This window comes from Haliotis cracherodii, unplaced genomic scaffold (genome assembly GCF_022045235.1).
Source record: "Haliotis cracherodii isolate W230 unplaced genomic scaffold, xgHalCrac1.p SCAF_19, whole genome shotgun sequence".
NCBI lineage: Eukaryota > Metazoa > Mollusca > Gastropoda > Lepetellida > Haliotidae > Haliotis > Haliotis cracherodii.
Window position 1 is genome coordinate 18,324,871 of NW_027266274.1, and position 20,200 is coordinate 18,345,070.

At 39.6% G+C, this 20,200-nt stretch overlaps 1 protein-coding gene across 1 annotated transcript; it reads right to left on the bottom strand.

Moving 5' to 3' along the window:
* Nucleotides 1–6,982: 6,982 nt before the first annotated feature.
* Nucleotides 6,983–18,761, bottom strand: LOC139466831 (tyrosine kinase receptor Cad96Ca-like). The gene is made up of 12 exons (XM_071248538.1): nucleotides 18,604–18,761; nucleotides 16,985–17,176; nucleotides 15,742–15,933; nucleotides 14,659–14,850; nucleotides 11,651–11,766; nucleotides 11,332–11,470; nucleotides 10,661–10,771; nucleotides 9,859–10,052; nucleotides 9,313–9,441; nucleotides 8,619–8,730; nucleotides 8,046–8,142; nucleotides 6,983–7,387 (listed from the first exon to the last, which is right to left on the bottom strand). Exons 1-12 carry the CDS (start codon nucleotides 18,671–18,673, stop codon nucleotides 7,204–7,206), a joined length of 1,728 nt encoding a protein of 575 aa, XP_071104639.1. The 5' UTR covers nucleotides 18,674–18,761; the 3' UTR covers nucleotides 6,983–7,203.
* Between the last annotated feature and the right edge of the window lie 1,439 nt (nucleotides 18,762–20,200).

The following is a 20,200-nucleotide window of genomic DNA, read 5'->3' on the forward strand; positions in this document are numbered from 1 at the left end:
TCTTTGCCTCGATATGACTGCTTGAAAATGACGTTTAATGTGGACTGGAATACCGGAAATCGTGTCACTGCATATAAACAAGGTTAAACAATACCGTTTGATACTATTTCATTTCTCAACCAGCCCCGTGGGGTATCTGAGTAAAAATATAGGTCCCCAGCAACCTATGATTGCCGTAAGAGGCGATTAAATGTGGATTGGGTGGTCAGGCTCAGTGACTGGGTTGATGGCATGTCATCGTGTCCATCGATGCCCACCATGTCGATTACTGGGTTGTCTGGTTCAGTGACTGGGTTAATGGCATGTCATCGTATCCATCGATGCCCAACATGTCGATTGCTGGGTTGTCTGGTTCTGTGACTGGGTTGATGGTATGTCATCGTATCCATCGATGCCCACCATGTCGATTACTGGGTTGTCTGGTTCAGTGACTGGGTTAATGGCATGTCATCGTATCCATCGATGCCCAACATGTCGATTGCTGGGTTGTCTGGTTCTGTGACTGGGTTGATGGTATGTCATCGTATCCATCGATGCCCACCATGTCGATTACTGGGTTGTCTGGTTCAGTGACTAGGTTGATGGCATGTCATCGTATCCATCGATGCCCACCATGTCAATTACTGGGTTGTCTGGTCCAGACTCGATTACTCATTTTGAATTTTCATTTGGAATATTGCTGAGTGTGGCATTAAAGAACAAAGTTCTACAGTTCTAAATTTGACATATAAACCGCATGAAAAATTTGGCATGGCGAAACTATCATCACATTGATATGTACGTATTGTGATTGATTATTTTTGCCATAAAAAATAAGACCATAAGCATTATACCAAGACTTCATAATCTGGCAGGTGATAGTGTTATTGATACTTGCAACAAGTATTGTTATTTAATAACCCACTCACTTACTCATATACCACATGTAAACGTTAACTAACATCAGAAGGAACGTATAACAAGATGAAGATTTTCAGTAGCCAAACAACTCCACGCTCAATTCCTTGACGGTACATGTAACGGGACATTCGTCAACACTAATATGCTTTGGCAACTAATGCCAAACCACGTGGAGCTGATTGAAGAACGAATTTGTGTTTCTAATTGGTTCTAGCGGGAGTTAAAAGAGGTATATTGTTGAAGGCCCCAATGTCCAGATTGAAAATTTTGACATAATGAAACAAGAGCTGGTTGTAAAACCGACATGATAAGTGAGTTAAAATTTCCACTTGCTCATAGCTGTAACAAACAAAATCTAACATGTACAGACGCCAATGGTGCTTAGAAACTCGTGGATTCAGCTGTTGTTTCGTGTAATGTTATCAGATGAGTTCAGATTCACTTTGAACTTTAAGGATAGGCGTCATAACGAACGTCATGCGAACGTCAACGGCAACATGACAGATTTCGGGGTGGGTCTGTAATTATATGGAATCACTTTGGCTGCTAGATCTCCATGGCATAATGTCCATGAAAGGTCATTGGACAGTACTACCGAAAGAACATACTGGTGGCCTATTCACGAAGCTGTCTGTAATATTGGCGTAAAGATGTCGTGGCGAAAATAATCTTAGTTAAGTCTATGCTCGAAGCTGTCCCAGCGCTAAGTTCTCTTAAGTTTACGACAAGAATTAAGACATGGTCGGGCCTGTCTTAGGGGCTTACGTCAGGTGCAATGTCGGCCAAAAGACGGCATATTGAAGAAAATGATTCGTCAGAATTGGTTCACTATATAATTTCTGACCACAATACCGAGTGTTTTCTTTCACATGCACACGAACACCAGATCCAACCAGACACCGCTGAAACATTGTATTTACCGATTACGTGCATTCTATCACAATGCTCGTGACCTGTTCTTGTTAACGGATGTTCATTTATATGGAAAGTAAGAGTGGTTTCCCTTTGATAACGTATGAAATATTTAATATAATGAGCACCTTGTGGATTTTATATAGCTTGACGGCATTCTGTTCGAAAATCATTTAAGCCATGAATGAATATTCCATTACGAATGAGGTGAGGTGAAATTGGGTTTAACGTCGCGACCAAGACTATTGGACTTATATAGCCACGTGCATGCAAGTGTGTGTGTGTGTGTGCGTGTGGCTGCTTGTACAAGTCCGGACTAATGCCGATTAATAGTGCTAGCCCACTGAGACATGAATACCCCACTTAGACAAAGTACACCGAGTCGACCAGTCTTTGTTTTAGCCCTTTAATACCGAGCGCCAGACAGGGTAAGTACCCTCTTTTAACGTCTTTTGGTATCGAATCTCGGAACTTCCACTCTCCGGGCGGACGCTCTACCACTATACCACGTGCGGTAAATTGTAATAACATCTCTTAATCCTTCCGAATTCAATCTGAATTCGAGTTACAGTGTTTGTTCGACCTTAACACGATCAATTCCAAGCCATGGATCCATTGAAAATTATTCATGAACAGTTTGGGATGAATAAGATATCTGTCATTTGGTGCCAAAGTTTCTAAATTCAAGTCTTAAAGAATCAGGAACTGACATTGCCAGAAAAAAAAAAGAGTTAATTGAGGAGGATTTCGTCAAGTTCAAAAAGAGATTAGTAACGGGTGATGGGACAGGGGTCTACAAATATGATTCCGAGTCAAAACGTCAATCCAACGAATGGCACCATTCCATTTCTCCGGCACCAACTAAATTCACGTCTTTGATTATGATCAGTGAAGAAAGTTGTGGCCACTGTATTCCTGGAAGCAAAGGGTGTGATACTTGTTGATTACTTAGAAAGATTCTGATTTGCTTCATCGCTGATTTGTTTCCGACACTGTTAAAGAACACCTTCGTGGAAAGCTCTGTGACGACAACGATGACCTCAAAGCTGCCGTGAATGGATTCTTCCTGACTGGAATTGAAAAGCCTTACTATCGATATGAGAAGTGTATTGAAGAGCAGGGAGATTTTACTGAAAAAAAATTTAGAAACACTTTCACAATTGTTGATTTTGTTTGTTTGGCTCAGAACGTTTTGCCCAGCCCTCGTGTCAATTGTTACATTATTAACGTATGAAATATTAAAGTTTGAAACTGTTTGCCTTTCCTTTGTAGTTCTTTCAACCTAGGAAGGAAGTGATATGCAGGAGGGGGTAGGGATTGACCAGGGGGCAATTGGTTGTGGGAAATAGGCCTTGACCCGGTGCAGATCGTTGACCTTTTTACTATATTCAAATCACAAGCATATGAACATAAATAAAATAGTTATGGTTGCTCAATTTTCTGGGTGATTTAACACTCTACTCTATGTTGAACTAGCTGTCCTTGGACATTACATATCAGTTTTATGGCGTTTTATCGGATATTATTTGCAAAAATGTGTGAAAGATAATTCTAAACGGACCAACATCATAATATAACATTAATTGCACTGCTCATTGCTGGCCATCGACAATTCGTGCACGGTGAGCACGAGCGTTGTCGTCATCAAAGACTAAACGTCGAACCACACACCTTGCAAACGGCACGACAAACGGTGTCATTACGTTGTCCCGATAGTATTGTCCAGTGAGTCATAGTCATGGTCAGGCATAGTGATGCCACCCACACCATAACCATCCACCGCCATATTTGTCATATGGTTTGACAGGTTGACATTGGCTTAACGTTCATTTCACGAAAAGTGAATCGGGACTTATCTGAAAACATGACACGTGGCCAGCCACAATGACCACAGTTTCGACGTTAAGTACATCGTTGAGGTTTGTTGGCAGTGTGAAGATGTGTAGGGTGCGTCGAGCATGGAGACCTGCATGTAGACGACCGAGTGATCCGTAACTAGTACTCCAGTAGCCTGATGAAAGTTAGCAGCAATTGGATTCGTCGTTTCAGCTCGATTTTGTGGAGGCGAGTTTCGGATCAATCAATCATGTACTCTTGTCGTTGACCTGCTACATAGTCTGCTAATCACAGACTGTGAAATATTGAACGTATTGGCCACTGCACGCTGACTTCTGCTAGTTTCCTACATGCCAATAGCCCGTAGCCGCATCGCTGGTTCCAAACGCAAGCAATTTAGGAAACCAAGTCAATCACAACTTTATAATAAGCAGATTCAATAACATTGACAGAAAATTTGAGCAATTGTCCACAGAGAGTAATCGACCTTCCTTGAAAGTATCATTATCAGGAATGACACCCTACGCACGTGTGGCGCGAATGCGAGCGGTATGTGCAAACTATTGCATGTGTTCTGGTGAATATATATATATATATATATATATATATACCTCTCACGTGTTCCCAACAGTAACTATCTGGAAGGAAAGGTTTCCTCGTTCTATATACTGGTATATTTGTACATAGCTGCAAATAATAAAATTAAACTGACGTAGAAAAGAAACTTCTCACTGGAAAAGGTTTTTGTATTAAAATCACAGTGTGTGTGTGTGTGAGTTGGGTTTAACGCTGCTTTTAAGAGTATTCCAGTTATATCGCGGCGTGTCAGCTTAATGTGTGAGGAAAGCCCGAATTAATGCAGGTTTCAGACGTTTACCACCTCGGTGAAATCCACGAGCACGGGTAAGGTGCTGACAGACCTAGAAATATAATCCGGACGAACCGGTATTCGGACCCACAATCATAAATGTCTGGGGTGCCCAAGTGACGCAGCTCTGCCCAGCGAATCGCGGCGCCTTAGACGACTGGGCCACCCGTGCCCCCAAAATCACAGCGAGCCGCTGAAAGGGAACAAGCTGAAAATATTCGCACAAACACTACAGAGGTGTATATGAGGAAATGAGATAATTACGTGCAATCTCGAGCATGGAAGTTGCTACGGTCTGCATCCGGTTCATGGAAGAGTCGATGTGTATGGACACCTGGATGCATCCAAGAGGTCCAACCATATGTAGGAGGTAATGTAGTAGAATTTGTGGTGAACAGAAAAAAATGTCAAAAGGAACACTCAAGGATACTGTGATCAAATTCTCCAGACAATTGTTTAGGTGGACGGCTCCAGGGAACAATTCTGCAGCATGAGAACACAAGACCCCATCCACCACGAATTATACAACATCAATGTGCAGGTTCCTTGGCAAATACGTTCATCGGATAGGAATCCTATTGCAAACTTGTGGGTTCACTTGGACTGGCACATACGAGACCGACAACAGCAACCAGTCAACAAAATTCGGCTCAAGGATGCTCTTCCAGAGGAATGGCGGAGAATCCTGCTTGATGGCAACAGGCGACTCACAACATCATTAAGACGACTGTGGTTGTTTGGGTTAATGCCGGTTGTGGACACACACGTTATTAGTCACCCAGAAACAACATTGACAGGAACAATTTCAGTTTTACACTAGCGTCTATTTCCATATCAGAATGAAAACGGTGATCAGGATTTCCAAGCTATCACTGTGTCATCTCAATTTATTTCTTTACTTGCAGCTAATTGATCACATCCATTTTGACAATGATATTCGTCTTTGCGTTCCTTTTACTGAAATTCTTACTCAATGAGTAACGATCCATAAAAAATGTCTGCCGATGACCCATCAGAACCTGCATACATTTGATATCGGAAGTTTTTGGAGACGATTTTGACATCCTAGTCAATAACCTGAATGGTGAGAGGATGAGATAACTACCCTTAACGTTTATAAAACTGATGGATATGTTCTGTAATTTCCTCATTAAAACAAACGACAATAAAAGTAAAACATGACATTATAAAAAGTGTTAAAAATCCTTATTGAAGACGTCATTGTGTTCATAAACTCTTTGTGGCCGATATTCACTGCCTTCTCTGTCAATCACCAACGTTAGGATTTGGCAGTAGGGAATTCAAAATTCTATTCAAAAAGGCAACGAAAATTCACAACAAATGTGACGACATTACTGCAGCCCCATCATACATTTTATCAATTCGAGAACACCCACAGTTAAACAAAACATTCGCAAACCACTGCGTCAGGGCTACTACTGTCACATATCTTTCACATGCTGGCATCGAATGCCGTGAATTCTTGAAACTGACAGGTCACAACTATGGAGAATCCTTGTATCATACAATGCCGACTCGTCTGCGACCAGCCTTAATACAGCGGCATGCTTCAGGGTTGTTCCATTCACAATCACGTTGCACAGCAGGCTAATTTCGTTCCAAGTAAATCTTCCGGTTGGTGTAAAACAATAGTTTAGATGGTTTTTGACATCTGGCTTCATGCAACTTTTGTCAATACAGCAGGATGACTCTCAACAACAACTGTGACAGCTTTTGTCAGCAGTGACGAGTTATTGCGATGAAGGTCAAGTTCAGCCACACCCAGTAATAAGACGTACATATTCAAACTAAATAACATAATGTTGAGAAATAGATTAGTTCTGCGTTTTTTCAACTATTTCTCCAACCTGTCACACCTACAACCTACAGTTAATGTTATTTTTCTTGTTGTGTAATTGTAACGGTGCCATTGGCTAGGCAGGATACACTCACATTTCGCGAAAACCTGCTATCATCACTATTAGCTGGTGATTCCTTGCTCATGATATAGTTGGAATCGTACAAAGATATTTCTTTTTAATTTGAGGGTGTTTTGTCACTTTAATGTATCAATATTGCAATTCACATTTGTTGATCTTATTGTGATCCCTAGAGATGAAGATTCGCTACTCGCACCACTTTTGCAATGTCTGTTTCTGTCATTTCTGACAACACAATCAAGGGTAATCTGTCACCCTGTAACTCACACATTAGAACCTCCAAAACATTGAATAGTTACCACCGTCCATGTTATACATAAAAAAACGAAAATTAAGTATGACTTTCTTTATCCATTTTCAAATTAGTTTAACAAACATGCATGTTCTTTCATCATTGAGAGTAATTGTAACGTTTGATATACTGAGACATTATGATACATTTATATATGAAAGCGACAAATTCGTTTCCACATTCCAAAGAAATTTCTGCAAAAAAAGTGAAAACAAATGACAACTAGCTCTAATATATTTACATATAGACTTAACAGATCTGGACACTAAGTTGTGATTCCTCTGGAATACACTGCCGATTTCACAAAAAGTCTAATGTTTTAATACATTTATGAATGAAATACATGTGCGTGTTAGATATATGAACAAAACAATGATGTCCTACAATGTATTGCAAAAGGCAAACGACACGTGTACAGACACGCCATGTCTAGTTTGTTCTTTGATAGAAGATTGTCAGACCTTCTCCTCTACGTCACCAGATTGGCCCTCAAGGATCATATACAGGTGATCCTGGTAGTCCGACAGTTTGATGTAGTTGCCAGACTCCTCGAGCAGAGAGTCCAGTTCACTGCTCAGATCCCCAAAGTCTGGTCTCGACTCCTCCTCATGGCGCCAACACTTCGTCATCAAAGAGTACCTGCACAATGAGAAGCAAAACCAACCTTCATGTTTAATATGTATAATGCAATGTGTCGAGAGTTGTTCATCGCCTCTCTCTTTTCAAATCAGTTCGCACTGTGGCAATTAACGTTTCCAAAGAACATGTCTCGATCATCTCCTGTTCCTTTCAACACAGTTCTATTAGAAGTTCGATATCGAGGGTGGAGGCGAGATCAGAGGCATACTGTACAGTAGATGGCTAGTGTCACCAGCAGTGTTATTTCTCCAGAGAACTGTTTCATGCTATGTTTTGACAGATAGCCTTTGTGCTTACGAATCTGGATCCCTGTTTGGATGCGATTCAGAAATAAAATTGGTCCCCAGCAACCTACGTTTGTAAAACGCGACTAGATGATCGTGTGGTCAGGTTCGGTGTCTTGTGTCAACATGCTGCAACAGCTTTGGTCGTCGACAATATTACCAATCACCAGTTTGTCAGGTCGATTATGTACAGACCACCGTCAAATAGCTGTTACATTCCTGAGTGTGGCATTAAACAATAAACAAAAACAACTTTAGAGATCATTGACATACAGTGCAAACCTGCTAATATATTCGTTCTATCTGTGTAAAAATCGTATCTAACGAGAATGGGTGTAGAATTCTCTATATCTGCTGTGCTGCGATGTACTTACAACTCTAGGGCACAGTGGTTTGGCTTGGGCATCCTTCCTCCTCTCATCACGAAGCCCATGACGTCTCTGGCAGACTGGCCCTGGTAAGGACTGGCCCCTGAGTGATGCCATGTTAAAGTATCTCAGTTGAAGTTTACACATTGGGAATATTCGTTTACTGTTTCATAAGTACCATTCAGAACTGCCGTTAATATTTTATCTGTTATATATTATATACACACATGACATTGATTTTTCTATAAATGTATAGGATTAAAAAATGAACATCACAATTCAGCTTCAAAACAGTATAATAATTTAATACTTGAACATGACATGCAACACGAATAATTTTTTTGTACCATGTACATCTATGATACGAATCGATTGTACGATTCCGAATATGCTATGTGCATGCGTTTATGAATAGGTATCAAATCGTTCGCGAAACACATCCTATACAGCGATAGTATAATGACCCAAATTTATATGGACAATGGGTATGGAATGCATTCTAAAATGTTTCTTATAACATGATCAACGACCCATGATATCCAAGTTACCCTTCATTGATCAGTTTTTTTTTCACCATACCTAGGGTAACAATCTCCCACAGCAAGATCCCGAAAGACCACACATCAGACTTGGAAGAAAATAACCTGTCTTTGAGAGATTCTGGAGCCATCCAGCGGATAGGCAGCGGACCCTGTTGAACAAGACAGAGCATGACAGGCATGTGACATTAACAAGGTACAACACGTTACAATTTGTGTTGTACTAATTGTGATCATCTGATTCTGCTCAGTTGAGTTAAATTGGGGTAAATTCAAAACGTCAACGCCAGACAATAATCAGTCTCTGTTATCTGTCCAAGCATAAGGCGTTAAAAGTCAAAATAGTGATGACAGTTATATGAATGGATCATCATTGATGACATCAGGTGTTTTGAAAAGGATATGTGTGTCCTTGTCTTCTGGTAGCACCCGACATTCCCATGTTTTTCATTAAAAGTAAATAAACGTCATTTTGAGCAGTATTTCAATGTCACCTCAATATGGAGGAAACTTGTGTACGCACTTTGATGGACACGAGCAATGGAACGATATTCGACATGTATCCGACACTGTGGGCATCTCTAAAAGAGGTGTGATACAGTGTATAAATACGTCAACCAATGAGCAATTAAAGCACAGCTGTGAGTCCAGGTTATTGGAAAAGGCAATTACTTCTTAATGCATATCTAACATGCTCTGACTGTTTTGTGAAAGACAAAAAAAACATTCCTTACCCCTGATTTTGTTTCGTATGCATCTTCACCTGTGTCTGGGAGTTTTCTGGCCAAGCCCAAGTCTGATACTTTACAGACAAGGTTCTCGCCAAGAAGTACGTTTCTGGCAGCCAAGTCACGATGAACGATCTGCAAGGATACATCATACATGTCTCAGCCAGTATCCTTCTGTTGTGCCAACCCTTTCATACAATTATTTTCCTCGAGATATTTTTGTAATAATTTTGTTGTATTAACGTAATCCCCCAAGACAGACAAGCAGGGGGGTGGGGGTGGGGTGTGTTGGGTCCAATTCCATACCATTCATTTGAAATTTGAATGAAGGCACATTCTCCTACGGGTAAGTTTAAATAAATGTACTTGAAAATATACTGACATAACAAAGGTAAAACACCCTTTACTATCATAGCTTTCCCTCCCTGTCATCAGAAGCATGCAAACAAGGGACAAAACTAAAGTGATAACTCGCATAATGTATCTGTATCATGGATTCATCAAAGTGTTAATTAATTGTTTTGTGTTTACATTTCAGACATAAGATCTTACTCTATTATTTTGCAGATGTATCATTCCTTTAGCTATCTGGTGGGCGAACATCGTCAGTTCTTTAGATGTCAGTTCTTGTGTATCAGCTCCAGTATCAGTTTTCAGCGCCCTAGCACCTGCCTTCGGACGTCTTGATCGTAAATGGTTAAGAAGATTGCCCAATGGAACGAGTTCCATTATCAGCATATCAGAGCCTGTAACAAACATAGCATGAATACTCAGACTGAACTTTTCCAGAGCCTGTAACACACATAGCATGAATACTCAGACTGAACTTTATCAGAGCCTGTAACAAACATAGCATGAATACTCAGATTGAACTTTATCAGAGCCTTTAACAAACATAGCTTAAATACTCAGACTGAACTTTATCAGAGCCTGTAACACACATAGCCTGAATACTCAGTCTGAACATTTCCAGAGCCTGTGACACACAAAGCATGAATACTCAGACTGATCTTTATAAGAGACTGTTACAAACGTAGCATGAATACAAAGACTGAACTTTTCCAGAGCCTGTGATAAACATAGCATGAATACTCAGACTGAACTTTATAGGAGACTGTTACACAGATAGCATGAATACTCAGACTGAACTTTTCCAGAGACTGTGACACACAAAGCATGAATGTTTAAGTATGTATTCTCAATTTGAAATTACAGTAAAGACCTTATATAATAACAAACAATGTATAATGTATGTATTTCTTCATTATTAAATCGTTTTACTTTCCAAAACTTATTTTATATCGAGCTGTTTTCTAAATCTTTAATCTGTCGTTATGTAGTAATTGATACGAACCTGCCTTGGCTGAAAAATCGAGATAATTCACAACATGGAGATGCTTCGGTAAAGACTTCATGAGTTCAATTTCATGTTTGAAGTCTTCTCGTACAGCCTCTGTGGCATTACCTGTAATACATTGCAATGGGAGATTTCATACACGGGCATATTTCCGTAAGCGAATACAGGTAAAATAAAAGGAAACATTTGCCCATGAAAACTTCGAGAAAACATAGTTTACGGAAAACCGCATATTTCATATATAACCATAATCTAAGATACTGTTTCTCTCAAATCAATACATAAGATTGTAACGCTTGAGATAACTAGCCACCATCCTCATTGAATGCCCCAATTACATCGAATGTACGCACAAAGGCACCACAACGTATCTAAAACTTCGTTTCGGATTTCCACATATTGGGACTATCCACACCAATTTTTTCAAGTCATTCATGCACAGTGTAGTGCTGACTGTTGTATTGTTGTTAAGGTTGTAATGAATGTGACTGTATGTCCGTTAATATTCACAGTTGTACTCCATAGTTCCGTCAAGCGTATCCTGAATCCAAGCTTCAAGAGTAAATATGGAACAGAATCATTGAGGTGCATGACATGGACTGAGAGCTACACATATACAGACACAACATGATATGGTAGCAAAAATCTCTCCTATACAACGTGCATACCTTTGCACTTCTTCACAGCCACGAAGTCCCACAGTCCCTTGGAGATAATACCGTGAGCTCGAGCCTTCCACACCTCACCAAACTTCCCCTCGCCCATTAACGTGATCAACTCGAGTCTAGCAGGTACAAAAGGCTTTCCCTTAAAAACAGAATGAAAACTCTGTGTTGACAGATCAATGTACAATGAAATCCTCAAAATGCTTAAATATTATTGGTTCATTTAGCGAGATGTGTAGATCCTACGTTATACACTATTAACAAACTTGGATTTCTTTCAAAAAGATTTATCAACGCATATCTTATGACATATTTTGTGTACCTTCACGGGTGAGTTTCGTCGCCTCATGACACATACGATGATGAGTATTAGACCCAGCAGAGCAGCTACTCCGACAGAAATGCCAACAGCCAGCTGCCACGTGGAAGACGATGATTCTATTTCAACATCAGATAGAGTGACATTAATCTAATATAAGGCACCATTGAAGAATTCAATTTATTTGTCTATGTGTCTATGTTTAAGTTCCTGAGAAAAACATGAAACAAACATTCCCTCTATCTTCAAATGAAACGGTTACTAACGACTGGAGCAAGTTGTGTTTCTGACAGATCAACGTTGAGAGAGAGAAAATCTTTACTTCCTCCAGATGTCATTCCGAAGATTACAATGAAAAGATTATTCAATTACACGCGGTTAACACAATAAAAAGGGCATAATATATTTACAATTACACACGGTTTATCAAATTCAGATACCTAAACGAAGACAGATATTAACTAAAAGATATATATCAAAAGATGTTTTAGTTTGTACAGATACGAGGCGAATTGTAGTATAATAGCTTCCCAGGTGTGTTGATCCAGATTGTAAGTAAATCTTGTTTCAGCCCCAAATAAGAATGAGAATTTTGGCATTTCAAAATCTACATATTTTTGAACGTCAAGTAAGTCAATCAGAGAAGAGAAAAACGCATTTCCTTCTGATATAAGCGCTGAAATAATATGGCTGTCATAGTCGAAAGCATGCCTATTACAGAGCATGCACTCTTTTGAAAGTTTACTGCGTGGTAAGACTTTCACGCACATTTGTAAAGCAGGTCGATATTCCGGGTACAGAAAAGCTATTTGCCAAAGTACATGGTATGTTAATTTCGTATGAATTCTCTTATAACGGGACATGCTTGCGTTATTTAATACACTTGTGAGCCATAATTGTTCTTCGTAGTGGCATATAGTTTCATTAACATGATTTCTCAATTTCAATTTTGAAGGGAAAGTACCGTACAGAGTATATGTATATACTCGTATGTATCAAATTCACATTGGTACATGAGTGTATCATCTTCAGTTGCTTTGTTCCATTTTGGAAGGGAGGGGGGGGGGGGGGGGGGGTGTGGATATTGACAATATATTGACATAATAAACATGGCAGGTGATCTGACACCGTATAAGGGCATGCATCTATGACACGGAGATCGGTAACATGGTCTTTTATCCACGAGGGTACTAGGATATATAGTATAAAATCATACTCTTTGAGGTGTTATCCTTGGATCTACATGTATAACGTGGGGAATGGGATGCGAGCTCACTAATGGTGTGTAGGTGTCTATCAGATAGAGCAGTGCTAACTAGATTATCCCGGGCAGAGAGATTATGCTTAAACATATTTGCATTAAGATCACCAAGGATAAAAGTAACACCCTGTTCACAGAGATCGTTAAAGGCGTCACAATACACAGAATGTAGTGCATTAGTTGAAGGTAGGCGACATGCTATTACATAAATATCACAGTGGTGTCGCTAGTTAGTTTGATAGCTATTGCGTGGTCTGTGCTTACAGTGATAGAGTGAGCTTTCCACTCGCTGTTGATATTAACTAAGATTGCTAATCCAACTGATCCCCGAAAACAACATGTATCAGGAGAAACAGCATATTAGGATATCAAATTTAGATCCTGAAACATATTTGAATTAGACATTCTATTTGCCGGTCACCAATGCTCCTGTAGAGCCACAACATCAACATGTCGAGACAATGTCTGACGAACTCCACGTACATGCCAAGTTAATAATGACAGCGTCATTAGGAGTGCGCCCACCTTGCTCCTCACAGTGTCCCTTCTAAACTGGATGTGACACATGAATGTTTTATTACCTGTGGGTATGAGAGTCAGTGTTACGAGATGTCATCTGGGTCTTGGGTACATATTCGCTCCTTTAATACCTGGCGGCCATAAATATGGATTAATAGAAACGAAGTGTTCATAGTCGTCATAGTCGATGTTCACTTGCACAGTGTAGGTGTGTTGGTAGTTGTAGGGTTGATTCTTCTTCATTAGTCGGACAAAGGTGACACGCACACGCATATCCTGGGCGTACTCGTATGTCAGCACCTTTCGCGGCGGAGTTTGTTTTCCAGTTGTGCTAACTTGTTTTCAGCCGTATCATTTCCACGAGCAATGCACTGTTTTATCTGTATAACATGGCTGAGAATCGTAGATATTGAGTCATTCTCATCGAATGGTATGATGTGAGCTGCTGTCTGCTCAGTTTTATCGTCATGCTTTTCATTAGGCGTACACATATACTGGTTTCCCATTGATGTAATACTTGATCGGCTGAGTACCTTTGCTTGCAATACATGACCAGGTATGCCACCTTCGACTGTATCCCTTGCATGGTCGTAAATACTTTGACGTATGTGATTTAGCTCACTTGGGTCACTCATGTATATCTCAATCAAAGATTGTTGGAAAGACTCTTTGTGTTTGTGTCCCAGCTTACGCTTGACTTCGTCATAGATCGCTTTATCAGTAATACTTACTGCATATCAGAATGCAGTACCATGGATATATACTGATGGATACATACAAGGGTACACACTGCAATATGCAATTGGCGGGTGTGAGTCCTTCGCGAACACCTGGTTTATCACTGATTTCCAGTGGTCCGTTCATATTATTTTCACAGCTATTTTGCCCTTTACTCCATATGGAATGTATTTCGGCGCATGATCTAGACCCCTTATTGTCTTGCATTGACAATATATATTTTCGAGAACCCCTGGTATCGTCCTTATTTCATATGGTCACTAAGTCTTTGATTGTGTTATGGAGCTTGAATCGAACAATGGACATTTTGCACAGATTAATTTTGATTATAGAAAGATTTGTAGGTTATATTTCTGACTAAAAACAATCCTACAACAACTGTCTCTTGGCATTTACTGTTCGTCAAATATTTTGTGCGTAATTTTTTATCATTTAAGTATCCGTGTTGAGTCTGAAGGCTCATGTGGAGATCTATGGACAACGTTCAACCTACCTGCACAGTTGGATAAGTTACAGTTCACCGTTTTCCTCTGTTCAAACGGCCCAGTGCAGTTTCCACTGTCATTCTGTGGGCTAGGATACATGCAAGTCCTTACTCTCGTGACCGACTTGGTGGCTGATGATCCGCATGTGACGTCACAGGTTTGATTGATCCATTGTCCCCATTTATTAAACCCCACGTCATCTGTGAATGTTTCCATCAATATATCAATATATCAATACATGCACTACAAAGTTGGCTTTAGACACCTAAGCTTCCACACAGGAACACCCGGTGTAGTCACTGATTTACAGTGATCCATTCATATAACTATTGCTGCTATTTTGCATTTTAAACCCTGTAGAATCTGTTTCGTTGGATAATCAAAACTGGCTTTCCTCTGAGGTTTTCGCACCTAAAATTCCCCAAGTGAGGCTAACATTGTTTCTAACATTCGATTTAGAGTTTTGACATAGACTTGTTTACATGTTGTATTGTATATTTAATAGAGTTGGGACTAAAAGTACATTTCGGATACATATAGCCAGGTTTATCAAGCTGTTATGTTTTGGCATAGAAACAGCGTCCTGTAGTTGTATTTACTGCATGTCCCAACATAGATGTTTCCTCCATGTATCTACAGAGATCAAGATGTGTTATCCGCTGACCATCGTTCGTGTTTCGAGTTCTGACTTTATCCCTTTCAAATGTTTTTGTTAACATCAATATGGATCAAATTTAGAAAACAAATACAACAGGCAAAAATAAGGTATACAACCCAGAGGTGTAAGGCGGTTCGTTGTACAGCATCCGCTAGTTGAGAGTTTGAGTCTGGACTTGTCCTGATTGTATATGATCCAGTCTCGAGTTTTGCCAAAGCAGTTAACGTTCACGACCTGAGACAGTTTGGACTCCCACCAAGGTACTTTCATTTCCCACCGACTTCTTGGAAAGACTCATTTAGTGATGTCTCATGACACGGTCGGAATCGAATAATGGACAGTGCTTTTAGCAGATACCTCTGTTGATTATGGAAAGGGTTTTGTCGCATATATATTCAAGACAACTTATAGAAAGTAGATAAATAGGTCTCACCTTGGCAGATTGGAAGCTGACAATTTCTATCCTCAAATTTATATGCAACCCCAATGCAATAACGCCCACCATTGCTTGGAACAGGGCTGTTGCATCGTCTGGTTTTCTCTACCCTCCTCGTGGCTGATGCGCCACATGTTACTGCGCATGAAGGATTGGTCCACTGTGTCCACTGCGAGAAACCTCCATGTACTGGAATGCAAGCATGACAAACATCGTTGATAACAGAATTCAAACCGCCAATATCAGAGAATAATCAGTATCGATTATCTGCCTAAACAGATTCCAAAGGGCGAAAAAGAAAAAAAAACATTAAAAGAAATAATATGAATAAATTACTGGAAAAGGAATGACACCAGGTGTTTGCGAAAAGGAAATGCATGTCCTGTGCTATCGGTAGCACCTAATACACACACACTTTCCATTAAAAAAATGTCTTTTTGTTGTCTAACGTTTGATCCAGCAATACTCCGCTAAGGCGGCCTGAAAAAAAATCAAGTCTGGACCATACAATACAGTGATTGGTATCATGAGATATATACATGTCGTCGGGGTACGATCCCATGATGTCAACCAAATTCGCCAAGACACCAAATTAGCTAAGTGATGTGGGATGGGAGGAAAAGACACAACATATATTCGAATGTTATGAGCTGGGTTCGACACTGATTTGAACAATATTTCTGTTACACAGTGAGGGATTGAGATGGGTTCTGCGCCGAATTTAGCTCTAGTCGAGCAAATAAACGTCAGGGGACACCAGAAATTGGCTTTACGCATTGTAGCCATGTGTGGAGTGGACATGGTGAGACGAGCAAAGGCTTTAACCACCCACTAGGCTACCCCTCCGAACCAGTCATATAGCGGCGTGAGAGGTATATATAAGTCCGAAGTGATGCCGGTCTTACACTTTTATATCTTTAGTGAAACACACGAGCACGGGCATTATGCTGTCAAACCAAGAAACATAATCAGGGTCCATCGGATCCGAATCATGGTTTTCTGCCCGTCAACATTGAGCATGTCTAGTCCTATATTTTATTCAAATATACAACCATAGTGATGAAATTACCTGCGGTAAGGTTTTGTGGGCATAGAAAAAGACATAAAAGAGGAATAAAAAAATAATAGGTACTTCTAGCCACGTGATCAGATCATGTGCATGGGTGCAGGTACCGTATCATTCCATCCGTTGACAAAAGTACAATATCAATTATTTATTCAATACAAAATTTCATCTCACCTGGACAGGAATCAAAGTTGCAGCTTACAAATTTTGTCTCAGTAGAACTGCCATTGCATGGTTGTCCGCCATTGCTTGGTGGAGGGTTGCTGCATGTCCGTGTTCTCTGCACCTGCGTCGTGGCTGATAGGCCACATGTTACTGCACATGACGGAGTGGTCCACTCCGACCACACAGAGAACCCTCCATCAACTGCAGAAGACGCCATCAGACAATAGTCACAGTTGTCATTAGCATTTAAATGATCTACTGATTTTAGGTGTGGGGGTTAACTACCACATTTATTCTCACGCTAGTAATATCGTTTCCAGACGCGGATCAGTAAGAAAGACCTGTTCATGTCACGCAGCATGTTTATGTAACCAAGATGAGATTATCATGGTGGTGCAGATAAATATAGTATTTTATCACTAAACATTCTGGACTAGCTAAAGTTATTTTTCAAGAAACTTGTTTATCTACTCTTGTGTCTTAATGATTACTCGATAACATAAGAAGATCATTATCACCTGTGTGTTAATGTTTATTAAGTAAGGAATGTTCAGTAACGTCTTACAGCTCCATCACATCAACATTGATATGTCACACGTCATTTGTGTTTTGTAAGTTGACACGTAATAGTCCATATATATATACTGCACAGCATAAGATAGGGCAAGATTTCAAGTGTATACGTATTCAATATGATAATTAGTTTATTTTTCACTACACGTTGCAGGGTAATAACCTGCTGAATCGCGGCACTGCATGCTCCATGTGTTAAACAGCATATTCAGCATAGCGACCTCAACAATAACATTCCGGACTCCTTTTGAAACGTGTTTTAATGCAAGGCGTATACAATGTTCAATAGCGCAACATTTATGAAAGGACTTCTCAAATAATGGCAAACCATAGGCTGCATAAGAAATAATGCAATAGTCTCATTTCTTAAGTTCGTCTTTGGGATACAACAGCACACGGTCGACGTTTTCAAAAGTCGGTGAATCCTGTGTGTAGGTAGACATTGGTGTAAGGTTCTGCAGGCTGTTTGTGAAACATAAACGTCTGTATGCTTGTGTTATGCGTGAGGACGATGTTACATATATTTGATAGTCGTTATAATAACTGGTACATGTAATGTACATCTTAACAATGAAAAAACATTTACAAACCTAAGAGAGTCTGAGAGGGATGGCTCAAGGCAAGAGACATTTTCAGGGTATTTTTTGTTGTTTGTGACAATAAGGCATTACTGGAGCAATCCCATCCACATATAAGTATATGCCGATAAGTATCAACGAATAAAGGTATGAAGCACTTGCCAGTCGTGTTAAGCTGCATTGGCTAGCTGTGAAACACACACAACTGTGTGTTTGTGTTGTACATGAAGACGATGTTACGTTTATTTGGCATTCGTTTTATAACTGGGACATGTGGAGTGTTAATCCGAACAATGAAGAAACATTTACAAGTTACACGTGTCTGGGAAGGAAAATCTAGGCTAGATTCCCATTTCCAGTGTTGGTTAGAGTTTGTTGTTGGTGACAATTAGACTTGTGATTAGGATACTACTTGAGGAATCCCATCCACATAGAAGTGTATGACAACAACTATCAACGAATGAAAGCCTCACTTACTTTGAACGGTTTGAGGGATAGCAGTTGCCAGCAGGGCCAGTATCAATGTCAGGTAGGGACTGACCATCATACACCTCAGACACTCGGAAACAGTTGATCCCTTGACATACACGATGCACCCTGCTCGTAATTGAACTGGTTTGGAGTGAACAAGAACTCAAAATGGCAACAGGTTTTCGCAATACCAGACTGATCACTTTTATAACATGAATAAATTTATCCCGACTATTCGGTAAACTTTCGCTTGACCTAGTTTGCTTAGAGGAACACACAATGGCAGTATGTCATTTCGGCATTCAGAACGCCACCCGCCTACACGGCTATCAATAGCAACATGAGCGAACGCTTTGAGCTGTGGGAACAAGGAAGTGTATCCTTGGATTCGGTTTATAATATTACACCTTCTAATGTCATATTGATATAAACGAAAACAGATGATAAATAACAAATATGTAACACTTGTGTTGAGGTTTTCATACTAGAATTCAAATATAATCCACATGTCAAATTACAGTAAAATAAGTTAATAACGAACACGCTTATAACGTACTCACTGATATGACGAATTTATTTCTTGGTCACGGCCATTTGTTGTTTATATTTTGTATACATGCTTATAACAAACTACGGCTATAACGACCTAAACTTAGTGGCCCCTTTGAGTTCTTTATAACTATCGTTTACTGTATGAGTACCACAAAGTTATATGTACATTTTGATCACACTGATATTTCGAAAGACATTCAGTGTCATAGTTATGCAAGTTCTATTTCAAATTGTATGAATCATTTCAAGTCCCAGGTTTTCTGGGCGTTCATCTGAATCTGAGGCAGAGATTCTCCCGTGTTTAGTTATATAGCTTTTAAATTTGCCGTTTCTGACTGTTACATACAATACGATTTATTCACATTCCAACTCACTTACATATTTAAGAACTAATTATAAGAATATGACACAGTACAAACAAGACGTTATTCAGTAAAACGAACTGACTGATATTACGAACTTATTTCTTGGTTGCTGCCATTTGCTGTATACATTCTGTATATATGCTTATAACGAACCACGGTTATAACGAACGAAAAATTATTGTCCTCTTTTAATTCGTTATGATTTTCAACATTTTGCGACGGAGATTAGTCCTGAACATGTGAAATTTAATTTCACACACACATCATACACATACACATCACACCCACCCACACACAAACAAACATACATACACACACATACGCATATCACAAACATACACACCACACACCAACTACTTCATTACCTGATTAATTTCTCTAAATGACAATGGCCAATTTGTGAATGAATAAATGAATAGCATTGCTTTTCAGTACCCTTTCCTTTACTTTTCACTGCACATTGCCTTTAAACACTGAATTGTTACGCCCCTGTAGACGGAGTATTCCATGGCGTTGACGTTATGTTTTGTTGTAATTCACGTGGTTGTCTAGATCTGTTTTACTACTTTATTATACTGTTTTGATGAACATTGTTTTATTGAAAATATAACTTGCTCTCGCTAGGCAATGGTCGCTATCTTTGCCGTACATAGCAATATTCATATTCAAGACAGAAACAGTTTCCT

Coding starts and splice junctions, on each gene's coding strand:
- LOC139466831 (XM_071248538.1), bottom strand. CDS start 18,673: ATGATGGTCAGTCCCTACCTGACATTGATACTGGCCCTGCTGGCAACT. Junction 11,767..14,658: donor TAACTTATCCAACTGTGCAG/GTAGGTTGAACG, acceptor ATGTTGAAATAG/AATCATCGTCTTCCACGTGG. Junction 10,053..10,660: donor CGATTTTTCAGCCAAGGCAG/GTTCGTATCAAT, acceptor TGTTTGTTACAG/GCTCTGATATGCTGATAATG.